The sequence below is a fragment of the Hyla sarda genome, chromosome 13, assembly GCF_029499605.1.
Source record: "Hyla sarda isolate aHylSar1 chromosome 13, aHylSar1.hap1, whole genome shotgun sequence".
Lineage (NCBI taxonomy): Eukaryota > Metazoa > Chordata > Amphibia > Anura > Hylidae > Hyla > Hyla sarda.
Window position 1 is genome coordinate 32,106,493 of NC_079201.1, and position 26,880 is coordinate 32,133,372.

Below are 26,880 nucleotides of genomic sequence, written 5' to 3' on the forward strand. Positions count from 1 at the left end.
CCTTTGCTGAGACTGACTCGACTAACTGGGACACTATTCCAAAAGTCGACGCTCCCATAGCCAAGGTGGCCAAAAATACCTCCTTGCCATTTGAAGACTCCTCTCAGTTAAAGGATCCAATGGACCGAAAAACAGAGAGTCTCTTTAAAAAGTCTTGGGAGGCAGCAGCTACGTTGCTTAGACCTAATGTAGCTTCTACTTGTGTAGCTAGAACCTTACAGGGCGATACCCCTAAAGAGGATATAATTGCAAGTCTCCCTATTCTTAAAATGGCTACCAATTTTCTCGCAGATGCATCTGCAGAATCTGTCAGATTATCTGCACGCACTGCCGTCCTGTCAAATATTTCCAGAAGGGTGCTCTGGTTAAAATCCTGGACAGGGGATTTTACCTCCAAAAACAAATTGACCGTCCTTCCTTTTTATGGACAATTTGTTTTTGGAGCTAACTTAGATAATATCCTGGCTAAATCCTCGGACAATAAAAAAGGTTTTCCCAAAGAGAAAGCTCAACCAAAAAAGACCCCCCTTTTGCCTCTTTTCTCAAACTAATCAGCCCTATAGAGGTAAGGGCAAAACAGGCCGTTGGTCCTATGGGAAAGGAGGTAGAGGGAGAGGCTTCTTGTTTAACCCCAACCAGTCTAGCGCTGGTGGAGGTAAACAATGACGCCATTCTGGTAGGGGCGAGATTGTCATCCTTTGCCCACATTTGGGAATCAATGATTCCCAACCCTTGGATAATCAACATAATCCAAGAGGGTTACAGGGTAGAGTTCTCCTCTCCCCCAAGATTTGTGGTAGCCAAATCCCCAGGTTCCCTAGCCCTAATCATTCAGGGGGTCCAGAATCTATTGAGTTTAGGGGCAGTCATAGAGGTCTCAAAAAACAAGAGAGGTTCAGGTTTTGTTTCTAATCAAGAAGCCAAATGGGAAATTCAGGACCATCATCAATCATAAACCCTTAAACAGATTAGTTACATACAGGAAATTCAGGATGGAGACAGTGAGGTCAGCCATTTATCTAATAAAAAACAGTGCAGTTATGGCCACAATAGATCTCAGGGACACGTATTACCACCTCCCTATCCACATAGACTCACAACCCTTTCTAAGATTCGCCGTCCAGTGGGACGGAAGAGTCCGCCATTTTCAATTTGTTTGTCTGCCCTTTGGGCTCTCCTCAGCCCCCCGCATTTTCACAAAAGTGATAGCAGAGGTGGTGGCAGTTCTCAGAAAAGAGAAAATTCTGGTAATACCTTATTTGGATGACATTGATTTTTTTTTTTTTTGATCTTTACCTAAAAGAACATATAAAAAGAACGGCTCAGGTCCTTCAGGATCTCGGCTGGATCTTGAACCTAGACAAATCAGACTTGCTACCAAGTTGCAGGAAGGTCTTTTTAGGAATCCTCTTGGATTCAGTAGCCCAACAGTCCTCTCTTCCCAGAGAAAAGATCCAAAAGATACAGGATCAGATTCATCTACTTCTTACTCTCAAAAGTTGTACTCTAAGATTTGCCATGTCAGTCCTAGGATTGTTAACGTCTTCAATCCCGGCGGTGGCTTGGGCTCAGTACCATTCCAGACCCCTCCAGAAGTGGATTCTAGGGGTATGGGACAAAAAGCAAACCTCCTTAGACAAAAAATTTCCTCTTCCATCAGAGTTAAAGACCCAGCTAAGATGGTGGCTTACCCTCCAAAATCTTGTAAGGGGTGTACACTGGCATCAAACAGACCCCAGGATCATTACCACGGATGCCAGTGCTCAGGGTTGGGGAGCCCACTCAGAAAAGCTTTCGGTACAAGGGAAATGGAGTCCCGCTCTAGCGAACAGGTCAGGGAATCTGAAAGAGTTGTTAGCCATCTGGATGGCTCTACAGGACTTGGAACTTTATTGCAAAGACAAACATGTCCTCATTTACTCAGACAACACAACCGCAGTAGCGTTCATTCGTCATCAGGGGGGGCCTCACCACTCAACCCTGCAATCAATCTCAGGTCAAATATTCTGTTGGGCAGAACAGAATGTACTTTCCATCTCAGCAGTTCATCTCAGGGGGATATGGAACATCAGAGCAGACTTTCTTAGTCAAAACTTTATAGATCCGGGGGAATGGACGTAGCCGACTGGGCATTTTTGTCAATAGTGAACGCCTGGTGTCTACCCCAGATAGACCTGTGTGCCTCCATAGAAAATCGCAAAGTGAGCAATTTCTTCTCTCTGAATCCCAGAGACTCTCCAGTGGCAGTGGATGCTCTAGTTCAGGAATGGTCTTTCAGCCTGGGATATGCCTTCTCTCCAATAGTCCTAATACCCAGAGTACTACACAAGCTGATGATCCACTCTTGCACGTTAATCCTCATCACCCCCTTTTGGCCCAAAAGAAGTTGGTTTCCTCTTCTAAAATCCATGAGTGTGGAAGATCCAATACAGTTTCCTCCTCGTCCAGATCTACTAACCCAAGGTCCAGTCCAGCACAGTCAAGTTCATACCCTCAGCTTAGCGCCCTGGAAACTGAGAAGCTCCTACTAGAAAGAAAGGGTTTCTCTGAAAGAGTAATTAACAAACCAGCTAGCCAGTCGCAAGTCTTCCACCTGTATTCTAAGGTTTGGGAAAATACATTTCCTGGTGTGGGTCTTCTTTTTCACTTGAATCCCCTAACATTCCTCAGATACTTAATTTTCTGCAAGAGGGTTTTGACTTGGGCCTTTCTCCAAACACTTTAAAGGTGCAGGTTTCAGCCCTCAGTGCTCTTTTCCAAGTAAAACTAGGAGATGATTGTTGGGTGTCTAGGTTTATTAAAGCCTCTGAGAAACTTAGGCCTAGGATTACAAACCTCTACCCTCCGTGGTGGAACCTTAATGTAGTCCTTGAGGCCTTTACTGAAGCTCCCTTTGAGCCAATAGAGTCCATCTCTATCAAATTACTTACCTTAAAAACTGTATTTTTGGTAGCAATAACTTCTGCACATGGAGTCAGTGAGATTCAGGCTCTCTCTACTTTATAGCCTTTTTTTTATAGTCAGAGATGATAGAATCATTCTCAAATTAGAGCCTAATTTTGTACCTAAAGTATCTTCATCTTTTCATAGATCCCAGGATATTGTTATTCATTCCTTCTGCTCAGCTCCAAAGAATGATCAAGAAAGATCATTCAACTGTTTAGATGTAAGGAGAGCAGTGTTACAATATGTTGAATCCTCCCGTCCCTGGAGGAAAGACAAAAACCTTTTTCTCCAGTTTGTAGGTCCTAACAAAGGGAAAAAGGCTTCCAAGAGTTCTATTGCGAGATGGATCCGTATGGCCATCTCAGATGCCTATTCAGCAAAGGGAAAAAAATCCCCCTCTTGAATTAAAGGCTCATTCTACCCGTGCAGTCTCTTCTTCATGGATAGAGCATCTGCTTCTGTGGAGCATATTTGTCGTGCAGCCACTTGGAAAAACTTACATACGTTTTTCAAACATTATAGATTAGATGTTCTTTCTAATCAGGACATGGCGTTCGGACGCAAGGTCTTGAGTGCTGTGGTCCCTCCCTGAATACTATTCTTTGGTATTATCTCCGCTTTCTGTCATGGAGACGACTTGGGAAATGGTGAATTCTACTCACCGATAATTGTATTTCCTGGAAGTCTCCATGACAGCACCCATAATACCCACCCTTTGGTTTTTCTTTCTGGTGTGGTCATTTGCTGATCACTTTTCCTTTCTACTCGGTGTTCTTTATAATACACTGGGAATGGAGAGGAAGGGGTGGGGTTTTAAACTCTCAGTGTTTTTCCTGTCCCAATTAGGCAGGTGCAATCTCTGGGTGCTGTCATGGAGACTTCCAGGAAATACAATTATCGGTGAGTATAATTCACCATTTCTCCAGTAGGTGACAGATGAACGTAATGTCTGAGGCTGTGAAACTGCAAAGCGTGAACAGTGAGTAAGGTTGTGGGAACTGCATTTTCAACTGGCAGGGAGCAGTGAAGTGGAGCAGTGCAAGCCCATGTGACCCTGTCTGTCAGTGGGAACCCCTATATTCTTGACCATATAGTGTAGTTGGGGGAGTTACCCCAGTATAAGTTCCGTTCAGCCTAAAGCTGGGAGCAGAGCAGAAGTGTGGCAAAGGTGTGAGGTGTGTGGACAAGCTCTAAGGGAAGGCCCAGATTACACCCTGTTCCAAATTATTATGCAAATTATATTTTTCTCATTTACCTTAATAATTTATGTAAATAACAATCAGCATGATTCTCATGTTATCAACTATTAAGAGTACAAATCAAATTTTATTGAACAAACCTCCTAATGATAACAGTATTTTTTTTTTTACTTAAAAAACTTAAAATGCACTGTTCCAAATTATTACACAAAGTAAGTTTCAAAACACTTTGTAGGTTGTAAAGAACTGAAAATTGTCATTTTTTTGTGTTTGCAGCATATTTACTGAAATCAAAAGCTATTTCAATCAAACTTTTAACAACATTTTATCTTTTAATGCATTTTAACAGGTACCGTTACATTTTTTTTTTCTTTAATTCAAAGAAGTTTATTGAACAGCCTGGTAGGCCAAAATATAGAATGGATCAGAAGGAACAGATAGAAGCACAATGCAGAACAATAAAATCGGTATGCTAAGATAACAAGAAATCTGGAAGCACAGAGTAGTGGATAGCCCACCCCAATGCCAGGACAGGGCTGCAGAGAAAAAAGGAGCAGGGTAGGCAAGGAGTAAGGGTAGCTCAGGCAATGAGGCAGGGGAGCAAGAGATGAACAAACCATGTGGGGGGCGTCACCTGGAGCCTGGTATGAGCGGTCGCATGGAGTGAGTGCTCCCACTTAGAGCCTGCTGAATCTCCATCCTGAATACCCATCCTGGCTTCCCAGATACCAATTACCAGATCTAAAGCTAAGGAAATGGCCCTTAAGCAAGATCCGAGCCAATGGCAGGAGAAATCAGCGGCAGAAAAGCTAAAAGAGATTGTCCGTGCTGGAAAACAAGATGGCGCCGGCAGCATGTCTGCGGACCAGGCCTCCCACTCTGACTCTCTACCCCAGCCTGCACTAACGGACACCTCGGAGCCGGGTATCAGATTTCCCTGAGTTGACTCTATAGGAGGTTAGTGAGACGCTGCTTACTGCTATACAGACCAGCAGCACAGCCCTCACAGGCAAAATGGAAGAGGTGCGGGTGGATGTAGGACTCCTGCGGCAGGACATGCATAATCTTAGAGACCGGGTGAAGGAGGCGGAGCAGCGGGTCTCCGTGCTGGAGGACACCATGGGCCCAATCCCGGACTCTATTGCTGCCTTACGTACTCAGGTGGAGCAGAAGAATGATGATGATTATTAAGAGAACAGGCTGCGCCGAAACAACATCAGGATTATAGCCATGCCTGAACGTGCAGAGGGGCAAAACCCAGGCGCATTTGTAGAGAGCTGGCTCAAAGACCTGTTCCCTGATGTGCACTTTTCGCCCGCATTTGCAGTGGAGAGGGCGCACAGAGTCCCAGCTAAACCGCCCATCCCGGGCGCTCCACCACGGCCACTGTTAGCTAGACTCCTGAACTGTAATGACCGTGATTTGGTCTTACACTCTACCCAGAGGCTCCCAGAGATCCATTATGAAAATGCACGGGAATCTATATTCCTGGACTTCTCATCTGACCTGCAACACCACAGAGCCACGTTTGCTGCGGTCAAAAGCTGCCTGCGCAAAAAAGGAATAGCGTACTCCATGGCTTATACAGCTAGGTTGCGGGTGGTGGACAGAGACAGAGCTCTGTTTTTCTCTACACCTCAAGAGGCTGATGACTGGCTAAGACGACAATGCCGTGCTGAGTAAGTTTGCAAGTTGAGAGCGGTTAATTGATGCTAATCCGGGACTGTGTGCTACAATGCTGTGGCTTTGAATACTCCCGCTCATCTGGGACTATGTGTTACAATGCTATGGCTTTGACTGCTCCTGCTAATCCGGGACTGTGTGATCCAACGCTGCTGCTTAGTGACTTACTCTTCCTCCTCTGATGGCGTGGTCACATGCGCTGTTGCTGAAGATCCCTGGCTTCACTTTTACTGGCTGGACGCTGACTACCTCTGCTGCTGTGCTATTGTGCATACTGCTTGGTTGGGATCACTCCCTTATTCTCCTGACTTCTGCCCTCGGTCCCTTTCCTACCATATTATTGTCCCTCCTTCTCTTTGCTTTGCCCGTCTAAATATCCTCCCTTTCCTCTGCTTCTTCGTTCCTTCTCTCCTGTTCTTGCTCCTTTTCCCACTGCATCCTTTTTCTTGTCTCTGGTCTCTCCCTTCTCTTCTTTTTCTCCTCTTGTCATCCTTTCTCCCTTGCACCTCCCTCTCTCTCTCTTTACTCTCCCTTCCTTCCTCTTCCCCTCTTTTTTCCTTCTCTTCTTCCCATGTCTCCCGGTCCTCTCCCTTTTTCATTTTTCTCTTCTGGTTTCCTCTTACTCTCCTTGGCCCTTCTTCTCTCCTTTTTTGTCTCTGAGAAGCAAAAACATTCTTAAATGTCATTGCAGGCTCTCCCCACTAGATGGAACCATAACCACAGGGAAACTTCCTCTGTTTGCTGTTCTTCACAGTATGTTTTTTCTGTTCTTTCCTTTTGTTACCTGGTCGGTACTCTGGTCAGTGGGTCCTACCCATTCTATACCCACATTATTTTTTGTTACCCATTATGCTCTGTATGTGTCATGGTCCTTAATATTCAGTCTTTATGCCTATGCTGCCGCTGATTTTATGTTACTCCTTTATGACTGTGTAGGGTTATGGTGGGGGGCTGGGGTCGCCTAAAAAAAAAAAAAATTGTTAGTTTTTACAATCTCTTTACGTAAACTTAACCCTCAGATTATTGCCCTTCAGGAGACTCATATGACACCAGATAGAGTTCATTTACTTACTTGCCACAGTGGTCACAGAACACATTCCAAACCTCCTTTTCCGGTCTGCAAGATGGGAGCGCGTCCTTGTCTGTAAAGACCCGCACAGGAGATTTATTTTCATACATACCTTTGTGAATAGTCCTTATGTCTTTCTTTTTGTATATGCACCCCCACCTGCTACTTTTGATATTGTACACCAGGCGATTGCTTTTGCTTCTGGCTACCCCAATGCCTCTATTCTGTATTTTAATTTGGTACCCTACCCCTCGGGAACCCCCCCCCCCCAGGCCTAGGGCCTCACTCGACCCCGCTTTCCTCACTTTTGGAGGGGGTGGGGTGGCTTCATGCGTTCCGACTTCGTTGCCCTGGATCCCGTGTATACTCCTGCTTTACTATTGGAAGGAATGCCCTCACATGCATTGACTTAGCCTTCTGTAATGCTATCTGTTATTCCCAGGTGGATTCTGTTACTTATGAGCCCCGAGCCATATCAGAGCACTCCCCCTTGTGTGTTTCTCTCCTCATGTCTAGGTCCTCGGGCCCCAGGAGGTGGGAAATTCACCCATTTTGGTTGGAGCTCATTGGGGAGAATGATAGGACCCCGGACCAAATACAAGTATTTTTGCAATATAACTAGCTTGAGGGCTTGCCTGATGATATAGGGGACTATGAAGGCGTTCCTTTGGAGGTGTCTTCGCTCTACAATCTCTGTCATTAAGAAGGACACTTCTAGGCAGGAGCTGGAGCTGGCTGGCAAGTGTTCGGAGGTGGAGGCAGCATATATCATGGACTCTTCCGAGACTAATAAGCAGGCGTGGCTCTCTATGGGCCGCTTATACATGGTTCACTTGAATATGAAATTATTCTTTATGAAGCAATTTTACTTTGAACACGGGAATCAATCTAGCAAATTGTTAGCGCACTTGGTTCGGCAGCATATTGCCACACCTCCTATCCTTAAGATTAGAGCCTTAGATGGCTCCTTGCTGGTTGACAGCTCCGACATTGCCAGCCGTTTTCTCCTTCTATTATGCTGACTTATATACGTCTAAGGTGAGTTATAGCCCTGCTCAATTACATGCCTACCTGGATGCCATTGATTTTCACCAAGATCTCTGCTGAGCATTGTGATTTTCTAGATTCTCCCCTTACCTTGCTTGAATTGCAAGATGCCATTTCTGACATGGCAAAGGGTAAAATCTTCTGGACCTGATGGTCTCCCTCTGGACGTCTACCTTCAGTACTCTGAAATGCTCCTGCTGGCGCTCCTAGATATGTATACAGTGGCATTTAGGGAGGGGGCTTTCCCCCCCCCTTCCTTGTACGATGCTACTATTGAAGTCCTTTTAAAGCAGGATAAGGACCCTACAGATTGTGGCTCCTATCGCCCTATCTCTTTACTAAACTTGGATTATAAACTTATTGCTAAAGTGTTTACCAATCGCCTGAATAAAGTGATTCTAGCCATCATTCACCTGGACCAGTCCGGTTTTATGCCCAGCAAATCTACTTCAGATAACATCAGAAGGGTGGAGGTGCCTGTCGCCTATCATGGGGACTGAGCCTTGGCGGCACTTGATGCGGCCAAGGCTTTCGACTCAGTTGAGTGAGGATACCTCTCTGAGGTTCTTGCTAGGTTCGGTTTTGGTGCAAATTTCAGATGCTGGGTTTCTATACTGTACGAGAACCCTATGGTTCTGGTCCTAGTTAATGGTATCCGCTCTCAGTCATTTACCTTGGGCCGGGGTACACGACAGTGGTGCCTGCTGTCCCCACTTCTTTTTACGGTGGAGCTCCTGGCGCTGCTAATTAGACAGGATACCTTCTATATGGGGGTAGGGAGGAACGTATTGGCCTTTACACGGACGACATGGTGCTCTTGATGTCTGATCCCACTGTGATGCTCCCATACTCCATACAGTTACTTGATAGATTTGGTACATTTTCTGGACTTAGTATTAATTGGTCCTCTGCATTCATGCCCCTTCGAGATTCCTATAGTGCATCGGTGATCTGTAGTCTGCCGGTGGTCTCCACAGTTAAATACCTGGGCATTCACATTAATAGGGACTCCTCCCGTGATCTACCCACTAATGTTATGCCATTGCTGCCTTATATACAGGACAGATTACGCCTGTGAGGATCTCTTCCTTTAGCTGTAGCAGGACGTATTAACCTGATTAAATTGATCATTTTGCCTAAGTACTTATACATATTGGAACATGCTGCTGTTCCTGTCCCCAAGTCCTTTTTTACTACCTTACATTCTTTATTTACCCCCTTTATTTGGGGCCCTAATAGACGCAAAATTGAACTGTCTACACTCCAGCGTCCGAAGTTGGCGGCAGGGGCAGCTCTGCTGGATGTTCATTTATACTATTTAGCTGGCCAATTTCGACACTGGGTACTTCCAAATCTCATGCCTGGTGTGGACTGTACTCTTGCTAGATATGTCAAACTCCCCTCTCTTCGTCCCTTATTGGAGATTTGCTCCCTCTACATAAACTGACCACCTGAAGAACTGACCTCCAAAAAGATGAAAGTTTGGGGCAACTCCACCAAATAAGCGTCATAGTACCCTCAACACCACCACAGCGCCAACAACAGCTCAGTACAGAGGGGTGCCAACGATGAAGTGTTGTAAGGACCCGGTACCAACGAGAAAGGATCTTATAACTCGTCTCCCCTAGATTTAGTAGCAATGACAGCCTTATGAGTGAGGAAGAAGCACCGAGACCATAGATCCGGAGGAAATGTTTTGCCTAACTCCGCTTTCCAGGTGCGACAGAAGGTTGGGAGGGATTCCGATCTGAGAGACAACAGTAAGCCATAGATGATGGAAATGGAGTCACGAGGGTACAAGCAGGCCAAACATAAATGTTCAAATGGCGTCAAGCTACGGTGTAAGGTAAAACGCTCACGGAGGCCAGAGTAAAAATGTTGTAGCTGGAAGTAGGCAAAGGGAGCACGTTCAGATAGCGGGCGATCTCCCAACAGGACATCCAGGGGCTTGAGCGTACCACCAGCTAGGACATAATGAAAACAGAGGGGATTGGTTAAGGTAGCCCAAAAAAAAAAAAATTGCAGGGAATTAAAATCCACAAAGAAACCTACACTCCACTCTTAGTAAATAAGAGCCAATGTCTAAAGTTTTAATCGTGTTATCCTTGGCTTCCCTCCCCGGCACAAACCCCACTTGGTCCGGATGAATAAGCGTGGGGAGAATACCGTTCAGTCTATTGGCTGCTTCCTTATCAAAGATGGCTGCGGCAGTGAAGCCAAGGTGAAGGCCGCTTTAAAATGATGGCAAAACATTAGGCAACTTTATTATAAAAATAAACATTACTTACTTTTTAAAAGGAAAATGCTAATTACAAGAAGCAACTGTATAAACAGCTGTACATTCAGAAACAAAGCCCTCATCTTTACACTATAAGTGCACACATATATATTATATTTTGACATAGTATCTGATAAATATACATATTTTTTATGTTCCACAATAGTAGAGCTCTACATTTCTATTTTTTTAAAGAATTTATTTAAACATTTTTTCATGTTAAAGTGTTGTATAATATGATTTTCATCCAATGTTAGTTAACAATATCTATTGTTTACGTTGTAATACAGTGAACAAAAACCTGCACACAGTGAAATTTCTTAAGTTTGTTGGCTCATTAAGACAATTTCTTTAAACATAGAAACCCAGTCCATCAGCTGACCACCAGGGGACTGGCTCCAGGAACCCTGGTCAGAAGTTATCACCACCAGAGGAAGTTTTGCCGAGCCCTCATCTTGTGGACAAAAATTTAGCAGTATATGGCACTCGTGTAAATGAATTTAAAGGGAACCAATCAGCAGATTTTAGCATATGTAACGCTTGACAATGCGTTCTATATGCAAAAATCATTATCCTCACCATCCCCGGGGGACGTTTGTGCCCACAGGGATGATGAAGATATTAAGTTATAAAGTCCCTCCCAACCGCCCTGCAAGTTGTCCCCTGGGCAGGGACTTCTACTTACCAGCACCCATTGCTCCACATTGCTTTGGCCGTGGCCCAGACGGCTTGATTGACGGCTCATGTCACCACTTTGCTCCGTCTGCTTAGGGAGCAGAGCGATGACATGAGCCGTTAATATCTTCACCATACCTGGGGGCACAAACGTCCCCTGGGGATGGTGAGGATAATGATTTTAGCATATATATATATATATATATATATATATATATAATGCATTGCCAAGCGTTATATATGCTAAAATCTGCTGATTGGTTCCCTTTAAATAGTACATTCAATACTTGGTCAGAGCCAGTCCACCAGAACAGAACCAGATACACCTCTATAACGTCTACATTTCCCAATAGGGCATATAGTCGTAAGGGCTAGTCTCCATGGTGGAAGATTTATCAAAACCTGTGTAGGGGAAGAGTAGTACAAGAGGCCTCTGAAAAATTAAAGAAGCAATCTGAGTGGTTGCTATGGGCAACTGCCCCACTCTTCTTCTACACAGGCTTTGATAAATCTCCCCCATGAGTCAATACCTTAACCCCTTAAGGACTCAGCCCATTTTGGCCTTAAGGACTCAGACAATTAAATTTTTACGTTTTCATTTTTTTCCTCCTCGCCTTCTAAAAATCATAACTCTTTTATATTTTCATCCACAGACTAGTATGAGGGCTTGTTTTTTGCGCGACCAGTTGTCCTTTGTAATGACATCACTCATTATATCATAAAATGTATGGCGCAACCAAAAAACACTATTTTTGTGGGGAAATTAAAACAAAAAATGCAATTTTGCTAATTTTGGAAGGTTTTGTTTTCACGCCGTACAATTTATGGTAAAAATGACATGTGTTCTTTATTCTGAGGGTCAATACGATTAAAATGATACCCATTATTATATACTTTTATATTATTAAAAAAAATCACAAACTTTTTAACCAAATTAGTACGTTTATAATCCCTTTATTTTGATGACCTCTAACTTTTTTATTTTTCCGTATAAGCAGCGGTATGGGGGCTCATTTTTTGCGCCATGATCTGTACTTTTTTTTGATACCACATTTGCATATAAAAAACTTTTAATACATTTTTGATAATTTTTTTTTAAATAAAATGTATTAAAAAAGTAGGAATTTTGGACTTTTTTATTTTTTTTCGTTCACGCCGTTCACCGTACGGGATCATTAACATTTTATTTATTCGGACATTTACGCACGCGGCGATACCAAATATGTCTATAAAAAATGTTTTTTACGCTTTTTGGGGGTAAAATAGGAAAAAACGGACGTTTTACTTTTTTATTGGGGGAGGGGATTTTTCACTTTTTTTTTTACTTTTACTTTTACATTTTTTTACATTTTTTTTTACACTTGAATAGTCCCCATAGGGGACTATTCATAGCAATACCATGATTGCTAATACTGATCTGTTCTATGTATAGGACATAGAACAGATCAGTATTATCGGTCATCTCCTGCTCTGGTCTGCTCGATCACAGACCAGAGCAGGAGACGCCGGGAGCCGCACGGAGGAAGGAGAGGGGACCTCCGTGCGGCGTTATGAATGATCGGATCCCCGCAGCAGCGCTGCGGGCGATCCGATCGTTCATTTAAATCGCGAACTGCCGCAGATGCCGGGATCTGTATTGATCCCGGCACCTGAAGGGTTAATGGCGGACGCCCGCGGTCAGCAGCCGGGATCAGCCGCGCATGACACGGGCACCGCTCCGATGCCCGCGGTTATGCTTAGGACGTAAATGTACGTCCTGGTGTGTTAAGTACCACCTCACCAGGACGTACATTTACGTCCTGCGTCCTTAAGGGGTTAAAATGTAGCATTTAACAAACTTGGAAGATGAAAGTCTTAAAAATGTGGATTATTCCATTTTAAGCTATTTTTTGCTTAACCAATTGTACTTTGCAATTACATCACTCATTTTACCTTTTTATCAGCAATCTTCTCTGGTCTGCTAGAAGGCAAACCAAAGAAAAAGACCCCAGGAGAGCATCAGAGGCAGGTAAGAGGACCTCTGTCCGCCATCATGGCTGATCAGATCTCTGCAGTCATGCCACAGGGTTTTCGATTAGCCATTACAATTGCCATAGATGCTGTAATCATAATTGATCACAGCATCTAAGGGAATATCTGCTGATAACAGCCGGGACCACCCGTTCATGAAGCGTGCGCAGCTCCTGTGCACGCTTTACCTATAGGACATAAATTTACGTCCCGGTGCATTAAGTACCAGGACACTAGGACGTATATTTATGTCCTATGTCCTTAAGGGGTTAATGTGCCAAAACAATAATTTATTTGAAAAAGTCTAATTTTAAAACAGAATAAAAAAATTAAGTAATATTATAATATATATTGCCCAATAAACAATGAAAATGGTCTTGCAAAATAATTCTTTAACCTATAAATAAAAGCTTAGTTAACAATTTTGAAATGCGACCAACATGGTTACCCAATACCGAATGGATTTGTATCCTGTCCTGGAAGAATCTAAGATTAATCAAATGAAATCAGCAGGGAACAGGTTTGTTTCTGCTCCCATATAATCAGATAAAGGGCAGAAGTCTGGGATTTAAAGGGGTACAGCGCCCCTAGACATGTTATCCCCTATCCTAAGGATAGGGGATAACATGTCCGATTGTGGGGGGGGTAGCCGGGCCGGTACTGCGCAGCGCAAAAACTGCGTTCCGAACGCTGGCCAGTGGAGTACCCCTTTAAATGGAGCTGTAAAGAGACCAGAGACCTAAAGCAGCACTGCAGCCCCTTTAGATTTTCAGGATTGAGACCCACATAAGGTGTTGGGGAACTTCTGAGATTGGAAATCCTGTTTTGTTTTTTTAATTAGATATTTATATTGAAGTTTTATGCATGTTAAAATACAAAAAAACAACAGACACCAGAAAACCCCTCTAAGCTTTCATTGCTATGGTCTTGCCAGTGTAGTGTAAAGTTTGTGGAGAGCAAACAGTGTTACATTTGCACGATAAAAAACAGATCTATCACGCAGCTCTCAAAATGTCACTATTTTATTTCTCCATCTTGGGTTACTGACATTTGGTGTAGAAAATAAAGCAGAAAATTATAATATCATTATGATCTTCCATATTGTCGTCAGTACTTGTATGCCATCCTGGAGAACTGTTGGGAGTGAGTGACTGACCAGAAGTTACGCCGGTTCTGCAGAGACTGAAAACCATTTTTGATTCTCCATTTGTCGCGTCGAAATTTTATCTTTTTTACCTTAAAAAAAGAAAGAAAAAACAAAAAAACATAAGAGTAAGATCTCCTTTCATTAGTTGTATATAGAACTTATTCCTACATAGCTAAGAGAATTATGATGATCATTCCTTTTAAACTGGTCTAAGGCATATGGGCATAATGAGGAGGGAGAGAGTTTGCACTGAGGGGCTCTAGCTCTGTCAGACACTTTAACGTAGTGTCAACGTAAAGCCAATTTTGGTATTATGTGGTAAGCCATTGGTAATGTTATATATAACTGCTTTTCCTGTGCACCACCTGTAGTAAGAGAAAAATGGAGACCAGAGGACAGCGCCTTGCATGTTACTTAAAGACCTTATTTGAGGGTCTACATGCAAAACAGGCCTCTACAAGATGGCCGCATACCTGATGTAAATAAACAAGGAGCCTCTCACCCCTATCCTTGGGGTACCAATAAATAGGAAGCCGCTGCTGAGCCCGAATGTCACGGGAAAAGGGCAACCAGTCCTCTTGTACAACAGTTAAAGGGGTATTCCGCCCCTAGACATCTTATCCCCTATCCAAAGGATAGGGGATAAGATGTCAGATCGCTGCGGTCCCGCTGCTGGGGACCCCCGGGATCCCTGCTGCGGCACCGCGCTATCATTACAGCACAGAGCGAGTTCGCTCTGCACGTAATGATGGGCGGTACAGGGGCCGGAGCATCGTTAGGTCACGGCTCCGCCTCTCGTGATGTCACGGTCCGCCCCTTTCAATACAAGTCTATGGGAGGGGCGTGGCAGTCGTCACGCCCCCTCCCATAGACTTGCATTAAGGGGACGGGCTGTGATGTCACGAGGGGCGGAGCCATGACGTCACACTGCTCCGGCCCCTGTACCGCCCATCATTACGTGCAGAGCGAACTCGCAGGGATCCCGGGGGTCCCCAGCAGCGAGAGACCGCGGGGATCTGACATCTTTTCCCCTATCCTTTGGATAGGGGATAAGATGTCTAGGGGCGGAATACCCCTTTAAGCAGTAGAGAAAAAACCCTTGTATGGCCAGGCACTGCTGTATACTAGTAAAAATGATTTTTCAGAGCATGGGTATTTTCAAATCCATTAAAAGATAGAAGTATAGTATTTTCAAATCTATTCAAAAATAATAAAAGAGATGTGTACAAAAACCAATAACTCGTTTCGGAGATTGGGATACTGTAGGTACAACGGATCCCAGCAGAGTATAAGTAGGCATCAAAAAGATGCCACAAACATAGAAGGGGAGTCACAACATAAAAATGTGTATGTATATTATATATATAAGAAACCATATATAGATTATCTAAGAAAAATCACATTACACTTAAGCATCATAAATTCATACAAACCAAGAAAACACTAAGCATCACAATAGTGAGGATTGAACGGAAATTTATAACCACTAAACATATGCCGTACCTTAGACCTGTCTGTTACACATGTATGTAGAAAATACATATGAAAATACCCATACTCTAAAAATCATTTTCCCTCGGTACGGCAGCGCCTGATGATACAAGGGTCTTATTCTTCACCGTTTTCTGTGCAGTCTTCGCTATGATGGAAATGAGGGCAGAGGAGCGGTGACTAGGTGACTGAAAAAGTCAATCTCCTTTTAAAATAAAGGAATATTCCACCCTTAGACATCTTATCCTCTATCCAAAGTATAGGGAATAAGATGCCTGATTGCAGGGTCCTGCCGCTGGGACCCTGCGTGATCTCTGTGCAGCATGCGGCATTCTGTACTGGAGCAGCACCCGCCACAGAATGCCAGGTGTTGCATGGAGGTCGCAATGAGTCCCAACGGCAGGACCCCCCCACGATCAGATATCTTATCCCTATACTTTGTATAGGTGATAAGATGTCTAAGGCCATTAAATCAACTGGTGCCGGAAAGTTAAACAGATTTGTAAATTACTTCTATTAAAAAATCTTAATCTTTCCATTACTTATTAGCTGCTGAATACTACAGAGGAAATTCTTTTCTTTTTGGAACACAGTGCTCTCTGCTGACATCTCTGTCCATTTTAAGAACTGTCCAGAGCAGCATATTTTTGCTATGGGGATTTTCTCTTACCCTTGACAGTTCTTAAAATGGACAGAGATGTCAGCAGAAAGCACTGTGCTCATGATGTCAGCAGTGAGCTCTGTGTTCCAAAAATAAAAGAATTTCCTCTATAGTATTCAGAAGCTAATAAGTACTGGAAGGATTAAGATTTTTTAATAGACGTAATTTACAAATCTGTTTAACTTTCTGGCACCAATTCATAAAAAAAAAAAAAAAAAAAAAGTTTTCCACCGGAGTACCCCTTTAAGTTTGACCAACAAATGAATTCAATTAAATTTACATTTTTTAAACTTTATTACCTTTCCGCTGTCAAAGTCTTCGTCCCATTCATCTATAACTTTGCTACATTTTGCCTCATTTGCAAGATTCAGAGAATCTTGGCTCACAGCAGACTTTTCTTCATTCCATGTTCGTACTGTAAGAGAAAACGAAAACCATCTAGTGACGATTCCCACGAAACACCATAATATGGCACATGTTGTTCAGCATAGTAAGCCATAGTAAATTGTATTTTCTCAATGCCGCATATATTTATTGGAATGTAATCTGACTGCTAGCATCTTACCTTCTGTCCCATATGCTTTATTATTGGAATTTTTCAGCAGTTCTTGGATTACAGATGAATTCTTTGTACCATCCCAAACTGGGCAGATTTTCTTCGGAGCACCATTAATTGAATTAGGCCGTTTGTACCCCTCTTTGATATGGGTGTCCCATACAAATACAGAATCTAAAAGGGTAAACACAAGAGATTTTCCTAGATTAAATAACAAAATATTCTTAAAGTTCCCATACTCATCAGATTACAGGGGACTAATGTGTGTGGTGGTGTTCTGACTATGTTTTATCTCCTTGATGGCATATGTTTGGGGAAATTGTACTTATTTCCATTCTCCTACTGAAAATAGGTTGGAATACACAGCTGTCAGGCTGATCGAGCTCCTAACATCATGTCCCCGAAGCCAGATCTTTGCAACGGGCATAAGAGGGAGGGAGGTGAGCGTTTTATTTTTTTTTTATGATTATCCCCTTCATGAGCTAGTATATTAAATACATGCTGACAGGACAACCTTTCCAAGTGTAGTTCAGAATGTATGTAACTATACAGGTGGCTTACTACCAGCCGCCCAAGAGAAAATAAAACAACACCCGTTATCTCACAAAAAAAGCAAATGTCCTACATAGGTAAGCAGATCTCTGTATCACAACCGCCACACCAGAAGTTCTGTTTCTTCACAGTCTCTCCTAGCGCATGCTTCACAAAATCTTTGTAAGCCAAATAACAGGCCAGTCTCCATCATATTGGCTGCCGGAGGCTAAATTGGAAAGTTGGGCTGGCCAGGAAGGGAATGACAGGCCCCAATACCCACCTGCCTTTTATTGCATAAAGATCCAGGTCTGAAAACAGCGACAGTTGATAAATCTGGGCCAATCTTACTTTCTTACACAGCTTTAACAAAACTCTGTAAATGGAAGCGATCACGCTGGCTTCCTGAGTGATCAGTGACTATCACAGTATTCACCTGCCCGGAGACCGGGATGATTCACTGTAAATGCTGCTGTAGAAACAATCACATGGCTCAGTAGCGTCACTGGACATGACTGTAATGTAGCTGCTGTATAAAATGGTGCTGCATAGTTTATTTCAAATTTTAACCCCTTTAAGGACTCAGCCCATTTTGACCTTAAGGACACAGCCACATTTTTCAAATCTCACCTGTGTCACTTTATGTGTTAATAACTCTGAGATGCTTTATACTTATCAGTCGGATGCCGACGTGTTTTTTCGTGATCTATTTTAATTGAAGATAGTGGTAATTTTTTTTGTTAATACTTGCATAATTGCAAAATTTTATGAAATTTTTTTTGGGAAAATTAGCATTTTTCTAAATTTAAAATGCTCTGCTTGAAATGAAAATGGTCATGCCAAATAAATGACATATGAATTCACATATACAAATGTCTACTTTATGTTGGCATCATAAAGTTGACATGTTTTCACTTTTTGAAGACATTACAGGGCTTCAAAGTTTAGAAGCAATTATCCAATCTTTCTCAAAAATTTCTAAATCTGAATTTTTGTTACAAATTTGTTAGAAATCCCCATAAATGACCCATTATGAAAACTGCACCCCTCAAAGTATTTAAAATGAAATTCAGAAAGTTTGTTAACCCTTAAGATGTTTCACAGGAATAGCAGAAAAGTGGAGGTGAAAAGTCAAAATCTCATTTTTTTTTTTACACTAACATGTTGTTCTAGCCCCGAGGGACAAAACGAGAAAATGTCCCTTAAAATTTGTAACCCAATATGTGGACGTAAAGTGTTCTGCAGGCACGCGGCAGGGCTCATGAGGGAAGGAGTGCCATTTGACTTTTGGAGGGAGAATTTGGCTGGAATAGTTTTTGGGGCCATGTAGCATTTACAAAACCCCCATGGTGCCAGAACAGCAGATGTGACTACATTTTGGAAACTACCGTATATACTCGAGTATAAGCCGAGTTTTTCAGCACGATTTTTCGTACTGAAAACACCCCCCTCGGCTTATACTCGAGTGAACTCTCCACCCACAGTGGTCTTCAACCTGCGGACCTCCAGAGGTTTCAAAACTACAACTCCCAGCAAGCCCGGGCAGCCATCGGCTGTCCGGGCTTGCTGGGAGTTGTAGTTTTGAAACCTCCGGAGATCCGCAGGTTGAAGACCACTGTGGCCTTCGACATCATCCAGCCCCCTCTCACCCCCCTTTAGTTCTGTACAGTACTCACCTCCGCTCGGCGCTGGTCCGGTGCTGCAGGGCTGTCCGGTGAGTAGGTCGTCCAGTGGGATAGTGGTTCCGGGCAGCTATCTTCACTGGGGAGGCCTCATCTAACGCTTCGGGCCTGGCCCCAGAATGGTCACGTTGCCTTGACAACGACGCAGAGGTACGTTCATTGCCAACGTACTTCTGCGTCATTGTCAAGGCAACGCCTCTATTCCGGGCCAGAAGCGCGGAGAAGAGGCGCCCCCGGTGAAGATAGCAGCCCGGAACCACTATCCCACCGGACCACCTCCTCTCCGGACAGCCCTGCAGCACCGGACCAGCGCCGAGCGGAGGTGAGTACTGTACAGAACTAAAGGGGGGTGAGAGGGGGCTGGATGATGTCGAAGACCGCAGTGGTCTTCAACCTGTGGACCTCCGGAGGTTTCAAAACTACAACTCCCAGCAAGCCCGGACAGCCATCGGCTGTCCGGGCTTGCTGGGAGTTGTAGTTTTGAAACCTCTGGAGGTCCGCCGGTTAAAGACCACTGCGGGCGGATGATGAGAAGAGGATGATGAAGGGGGGGGGGTGTGGGATGATAAGAGGATGATGAAGGGGGGGGGTGGGATGATAAGAGGATGATGAAGGGGGTGTGTGGGATGATGAAGGGGGGTGGGGATGATGACAAGGGGATGATGAAGGGGGGTGGGGATGATGACAAGGGGATGATGAAGGGGGGATGTGTGGGATGATGACAAGGGGATGATGACAGGTGATGATGATGAGGGTCTGGATGATGACAGGCGGTGATGATGATGAGGATGTTAATGACGGGTCTGGATGATGACAGGGGGGGATGATGTATTTCCCACCCTAGGCTTATACTCGAGTCAATAACTTTTCCTGGGATTTTGGGTTGAAATTAGGGGTCTCGGCTTATACTCGGGTCGGCTTATACTCGAGTATATACGGTACACCTCTCATGGAATGTAATAAGGGGTGCAGTGAGCATTTACACCCACAGGTGTTTGACACAATTTTGGAAGAGTGGGCCTTGAAAATAAAAAATAAAAATTTTTACACAAAAATGCTGGTGTAACCCCAATATTTTTATTTTCCCAGGAGAAATTTCTCCCGAGTATGGAAATACCCCATATGTGGATGTAATGTGCCATGCAGGCCAACGTCAGGGCTCAGAAGGGAGGTAGCGACATTGGGCTTTAGGAGAGAGGATTTGGGCTGGAATAAAAATTGGCGGCCATGTCGCATTTATAAAGCCCCCATGGTTCCCGGACAGTGGAAACCCCCCTCGTGTGACACTATTTGGAAAACTACATCTTCTCTTCTGAGCCCTGCCGTGCGCCGATGCAGCACTTTATGCCCACATATTGGGATACTTTCATACTTGGGAGAAATTGGATAACACATTTTGGGGGGGCTTTTTTCTCCCTTCTACCCATTGTGAAAATAAAGCATTTTAGTCTAAAAATTTAAATTTTTCATATTCATGACCCTATAAGGTCTAAATGCGCACTGCATCCCGTTTTACATTCCTTGAGGGGTGTAGTTTCCAAAATGGGGGTCACATGTTTTTTTTTGTTTGTTTTTTAGCTTTTATGTCAGAACCTGTGCAATGATCAGCCACCCTTGTGAAAATCACCATTTTAGGCCTCAAATGTGCATGGAGTACTTTTTCTTCTTTTACCTCTTGTGAAAAAAAAACTAAATAAAGGACAACACAAGCATGCCAGTGTAACTAAAAACATTTGTTTACACTAAGAAACAGTACGTGTGACCGACACCTAACATGGCCCATCACCCTGAGCACACCATGCCCACAGTGAAACATGGTAGCGATAGCATCATGCTGTGGGGATGCTTCCCCCATTCAGCTGTCCAGGGAAAGTGGTCAGAATTGATCGCAAGATGGATGGAGCCAAATACAGGGCAATCCTCTACCATCCGTGCACATCTGCGGAAAAAGTCTGCAAAAGACCTGAGACTGGGATGATGGTTTCAGCAGGACAAGAGGGGGATTTATCAAAACCTGTGCAGTGGAAAACTGACTAGTTGCTCATAGCAACCAATCATATTTCTTCTTTCATTTTTAAAAAGGAGCCCAAAAAAAAAAAAAAATCTGATTGGTTGCTCTGCACGGGTTTTAATAAATTTCCCCCAATGACGTTAAACATACAACCAACGCTACAATGGAAAGGTTTAGATCAAAGCATGTTAATGTCAAAGCTGGTTAGAGCCCAGACATGAATCCAATTGAGAATCTATGGCTTGAATATTGCTGTTCACAGACGTCTCTACCCAATCTCTACCCGTCCCTAATCCATTATTCTTGGCAAAAAAAGCTTAAGCTCAAGATTTCCATCTCTAGATGCGCAAAACTGGTAGAGACATCCACCAAAATACTTGCAGCTGTAAATGCAGTGAAAGGTGGTTCTTCTAAGTATTGACTGGGGGGGGGGGGGGGGGGATACATAATGCACCATGGAAATTCCAGCCCCAGACTCTGGCACCAGAATGAACATGTTTATCCTTTCAGTGGAACATGCACAGAAATGCATTGGTGAATATGTCCGGACAGAGATTTCATAATGTGAATGGGCCCAAACCATTTTTCCATGACTAAAAGGAAACCATCTTACCGGATTTTATTTCCTGAACCGTCTGCTTCTGTTTACCACTAGATTCATTTTCCACAAGCTTTACGCTGTCCGGTTCCGGCTGTCCCAGCTTCCTTTTCTTGGCTTTTCTAGCTACTTGATCCACTTCCTCAGCATTAGGTGAACCGTCAGCGATACTAAAATGAGGTCCACATGTACAGTTTGGTTACCAATTCCTACTGACAATCTGTTTCAGAATATATTTAGAATGAAGCTTCTATTTTAATAGTTAGAAGTTTTTTTTTTTTAATCGTTTTACGATAAAAAAAAATAAAAATTGGATGCTGAAAAAAGAAGCCAGGGGTAGGGATTAGGAGGGGGAATAAGTAAAAAATAAAAAGCCCTGCTCATCCCTTCTGTCACTTTCAATGTCTAATGCTTTGCAACTATAGAGGAAGTGCCCAGTAATGTCATTGTACACTGTGCTCTGGATGTTGCGGACCATCATTGGCCTCAGTGGTCACGGCCGTCTGCATTCCACCCTGGGGACTAGAAAAGACTGTTTATTGAGTCTACTGATAGGGCACAACAGAAGCAGCCTGTGCCACTGTAACAAAGTTCATAATGTTTAAGCATAGGAAAGTATGCTCACACATTATAAGTGTAGTAACGCTAAAAAAGGTAATACAAAAATACATTAAAATTATTTAGTATAAGGTATATTATATTTTGCATTCATAACATAAAAACAAAAACCTCCACTTATTAGGCATCCACAATACAACTTCTGCTGCATAGTCAACTAAAGAGTCATGGCTGCTTATATGCAGAGAGGCAAAAACCTTAGCTGGTAAAGAGGCCCTTTCAGGGGTTAAAGGAGTACTCCGCTGGAAAAAATTTTTCCTATAATCAACCAATAATATAATTTTTGGTATTATTTTATTTCCATGTTTGGCCAGAAAGGAAATCCTTGCACAATCATTTATTGCATTAAGTTGATCACACAATACTGTTAGTTGCGTCGACCCTTAAAGGGGTACTCTGCTGCTCAGCGTTTGGAACAAAATGTTCCGAATGATTAGAGTCGGCGCTGGGAGCTTGTGACGCCATAGCCCCGCCCCCTCATGATGTCACACCCCGCCCCCTCAATGCAAGTCTATGGGAGGGGGCGTGCTGGCTGACACGCCCCCTCCCATAGACTTGCATTGAGGGGGTGGGGCGTGATGTCATGAGGGGCGGGGCTATGATGTCACAAGCTCCCGGCTCTAAACATTTCTTTTTCATATCAACTGATGCCAGAAAGTTAAACAGATTTGTAAATGACTTCTATTTAAATATCTTACTCCTTCCAATACTTATCAGCTGCTGTATGTTCCACAGGAAGTTTTGTTTTCTTTTTGAATTTCCTTTCTGTCTGACCACAGTGCTCTCTGCTGACACCTCTGTCCATTTTAGAAACTGTCAACCTCTCCTGCTGCGGACAGTTCCGGACATGGACAGAGGTGTCAGCAGAGAGCACTGTGGTCAGACAGAAAAGAAAATTCAAAAAGAAAAGAACTTCCTCTGTAGTATACAGTAGCTGATAAGTACTGAAAGGGCTAAGATTTTTAAATATAAAGTAATTTACAAATCTGTTTAGCTTTCTGGCATCAGTTGATATGAAAAAGAAATGTTTAGAGCCGGGAGCTTGTGACATCATAGCCCCGCCCCTCATGACATCACGCCCCACCCCCTCAATGCAAGTCTATGGGAGGGGGCGTGTCAGCCAGCACGCCCCCTCCCATAGACTTGCATTGAGGGGGCGGGGTGTGACATCATGAGGGGGCGGGGCTATGGCGTCACAAGCTCCCAGCGCCGACTCTAATCATTCGGAACATTTTGTTCCAAACGCTGAGCAGCAGAGTACCCCTTTAAGGGTCGACGCAACTAACAGTATTGTGTGATCAACTTAATGCAATAAATGATTGTGCAAGGATTTCCTTTCTGGCCAAACATGGAAATAAAATAATACTAAAAATTATTTTTTCAAACCCAATTCACATAGTGGAACAATTCAGCATATTTTACAATTTGCAGAATGCTCATTCACGTGTGTGCACTCAGCAGATTTAAAGGGGAATTCCAGGAAAAAAAAATGTTTTTATATATCAACTGGCTCCAGAAAGTTAAACAGATTTGTAAATGACTTCTATTAAAAAATCTTAATCCTTTCAATAATTATCAGCTGCTGATGTTGAGTTGTTGTTTTCTGTCTGGCAACAGTGCTCTCTGCTGACATCTCTGCTTGTCTCAAGAACTGCACAGAGCAGAAGAGGTTTGCTATGGGGATTTGCTTCGAAACTGGGCGGTTCCTGAGACAGGTGTCATCAGAGAGCACTTAGACAGAAAAGAACAACTCAACTTCAGAAGCTCATAAGTACTGAAAGGGTAAAGATTTTTTAATAGAAGTAATTTACAAATCTGTTTAACTTTCTGGAGCCAGTTAATATATATAAAAAAAAAGTTTTTTCCTGGATAACCCCTTTAACCCTTTCAAAGCATAGAGTGAAACACAAGGTAAAACTGGAGCATAATTGGGGCACAAGTTGCTGTCGCTAACAATTTGAGTAATAGAGTAAAAGCCGAAGTTCTTACCCATTTAACTGTATTAGGGGCTTCTCCTCCACGTGGTGGCCAGACTTCAAACGCTCCTTCTTTTTGCCTGTTGTCTCTTGTGAAGTTTGCCCTTTATTGGGAATTTCTGATCTAGGTTCTGTAGTTTTGCTGTCCTGTGGAGGTCTACGTTTCTTCCGTTTTATTTTCATTTTCTTTAATTTGTGACTGGTTATTGTCTGTGTCTCCAAGTGACATATAACACTTTCTGCCTCCCTTTTCTTTTCAAAAGATTTTCTTTTTTTCTTCTTGTTTTTCTTCACAACATTACTTCCCTCACTGACTCCAAGGTCCCCATTGCAGCTTGAGGTATGGGCTTTCTTCTTAGATTTGTCTTTTTCATTTGAGGACCTTGTACCCAGCGTTTCAACAGAACTGTCCCTTACAGTGCCTTGGAGGGCCATGGTTGGTGAGGATGTATTATCGGAAGAAAGGCTGGTAGGGTGGCTACGAGGAGGGGAGCGATGGGATGATTCTCCGCTGTAATGTGAATGCTTTCCAGGAAATTTGAAAGATTTCTGTTTAGAAGTATTGCTACAAGTCCCACGAAAGTCTGCAGCATGAAGAGATTCCCTGGAAGACAAGAAATACTTTAAAAGAGGTACTCCGCTGCTCAGCGTTTGGAACAAACTGTTCCAAACGCTGGAGCCGTTAGCTCGTGACATCATAGCCCCGCCCCCTCATGATGTCATGCTCCACCCCCTCACTGCAAGTCTTTGGGAGGGGGCGTGTCAGCCGTCACACCCCCTCCCATAGACTTGCATTGAGGGGGCGGGGCATGACAGCATGAGGGGGTGGGGCTATGATGTCACTAGCTCCCGGCGCCGGCCCAAGCGTTCGGAACAGTTTGTTCCAAACGCTGAGCAGCGGAGTACCCCTTTAAAATGTCTCTACACAGGAAGCCTTACTGACCATATAAACCACAGCCTTTATTAGCATTGTCACTCAGCATTTTCATGAGTAATATTAAAACTGGGTTATCCTCAGATTAAAGTTTACCCCGATCCATAGGTTAGGGGATATTTAGCTGATCCATGGGGCTCAGGCCACTGGAACCCCCAAGGATCACAATAACAGAAGTCAATTTTCCCCAAGTGAATGAAGCGGCAGCACACTTGTTCTGACTGGCGCCCTCTTCCTTTTTAAGGACTGTTAAACATTGTTGAGCGCTGAACTCGGCTATGTTCACAAGTCCCATAGACCGTTATTGAAGTGGAAGCCGAGCATGTGCGCAGTCACTTCATTCTCTCAGGGTACAACTGACCTCAGTTCTTGTCATTAGGGGGGTTCCAGTGGTCGGACCATCACTTATCAGCTATGTTGTGGATAGCAGATTTTTTTTTATACTGGGATATCCCATTTAGGAGTTAATGCAGTAAATGTCTACATTGGATACATGAAGAAGGATCATGACTAGCATTAAAATCCTGCACTCATTTGGTGCATGTTCAACTTTTGTCATCAATAGACAGGGATGTGGAAATCCTATCGCCCGGGACATGTAGTTCCGGGCACCGGGCAGGTGAAATTTTCATACATTTAGCCCTGTATTGGGCAAGCAGGGTCCTGCCGACTTTCTTATTATAATGCTGGAGCGGACGCAGACTTGCATGAGACACAATCTGCACCTCACAGTCCGGCGCTCAGGGTGTATGGAGCGGGCTACTGACTCGAGTCTGCTCCATACCCGACGGCCCCCGGCTGATTTCAGTAGCCATTGGCAGCCGCTAATAGCCCGGCATGCGGTGGCCGGCTATTAACCCTTTAGATCGCTGCTGTCAAAGTTGACAGCGGCATCTAAAAGGATCTTATAACCATCCCTGGTGGTCTAGTGGGGTGGATTGCCCCCGTGCAGAGCAATCGCAGAGGGGTGATCCACTGTGGAGGTAGCCGGAGGGTTTACTTCTGCATCCATGGCTGCCCAGTGGATCTGCATTTGATTGACCTGCCTTAAACAGGCTCAACCAAGTGAACACAGATCAATACAGTTCAATAGAACTGCACTGATCTTTATGAGGAATCTAATGATCCCTCCTAATAAACTGTATTTAAAAAAAAAAACTTTAATAAAAGTTTAAAAATAAAAGTTTTAAAAACACCCATTAACCCCTTCCATATTAAAAAGTTCATTTCACCGCCCTTTTCCCATTTTCCATATAAACAATATGGAAACATAATTAAAAAATTTGGTATTGGCACGTGCCTAATTGTCCAAACTATTAAAAAACTAAATTTTATGTCCCAAACGGTTAATGGTGTTAACGTAAAAATAAAAAGTCAGAGAATTGCGTTTTTTGTTTATGACATCATATCCCAGAAAAAAAAAGTAAAAACTGTTCAAAAAGTCCGATAAATACCAAAATGGTACATACAGCAGATTACGACCCAAAAAAGGAGCCATCACACAGCCCAGTATACAGAAAAATAAAAATTTTATAGCGGACAGGAATTTTTTTTTTTTTTAAATAAAAAGTTTAAAAAAAAATTATATTTGGTATTAGTGTTATCAGGCTGACCTAAAGTATTAAAATAATATGCAATTTTGTCCACAAGGTGAATAGCGGGGAAAAAACTAATAATTTGCATTTTCAGTTTCACCTCACAAATAATTTTTTTGTTTCCCAGCATAAGTTATGGAAAAATGCAAGGCGTCATTACTAAGTATAATTGG

General features: G+C 43.3%; 2 protein-coding genes across 3 annotated transcripts in view; one reads left to right on the forward strand and one right to left on the reverse strand.

Moving 5' to 3' along the window:
- Window positions 1–11,134: 11,134 nt before the first annotated feature.
- USP36 (ubiquitin specific peptidase 36) overlaps window positions 11,135–26,880 on the reverse strand; it is a 116,336-nt gene continuing 100,590 nt past the window's right edge. For both annotated transcript variants that reach the window (XM_056549881.1, XM_056549880.1), the window contains exons 15-19: window positions 24,192–24,782; window positions 21,600–21,754; window positions 16,772–16,936; window positions 16,506–16,621; window positions 11,135–14,143 (exon numbers count right to left, since the gene is read on the reverse strand). In XM_056549881.1, the coding sequence (XP_056405856.1) occupies window positions 14,015–14,143; window positions 16,506–16,621; window positions 16,772–16,936; window positions 21,600–21,754; window positions 24,192–24,782 (1,156 nt within the window). In that variant the 3' untranslated portion in view covers window positions 11,135–14,014. The remainder of the gene's footprint in view (window positions 14,144–16,505; window positions 16,622–16,771; window positions 16,937–21,599; window positions 21,755–24,191; window positions 24,783–26,880) is intronic.
- Window positions 17,040–26,880, forward strand: part of LOC130297424 (trichohyalin-like) — a 90,284-nt gene continuing 80,443 nt past the window's right edge. The window contains exon 1 of the mRNA XM_056549894.1: window positions 17,040–17,202. Coding sequence (XP_056405869.1) covers window positions 17,062–17,202 — 141 coding nt within the window. The 5' untranslated portion in view covers window positions 17,040–17,061. The remainder of the gene's footprint in view (window positions 17,203–26,880) is intronic.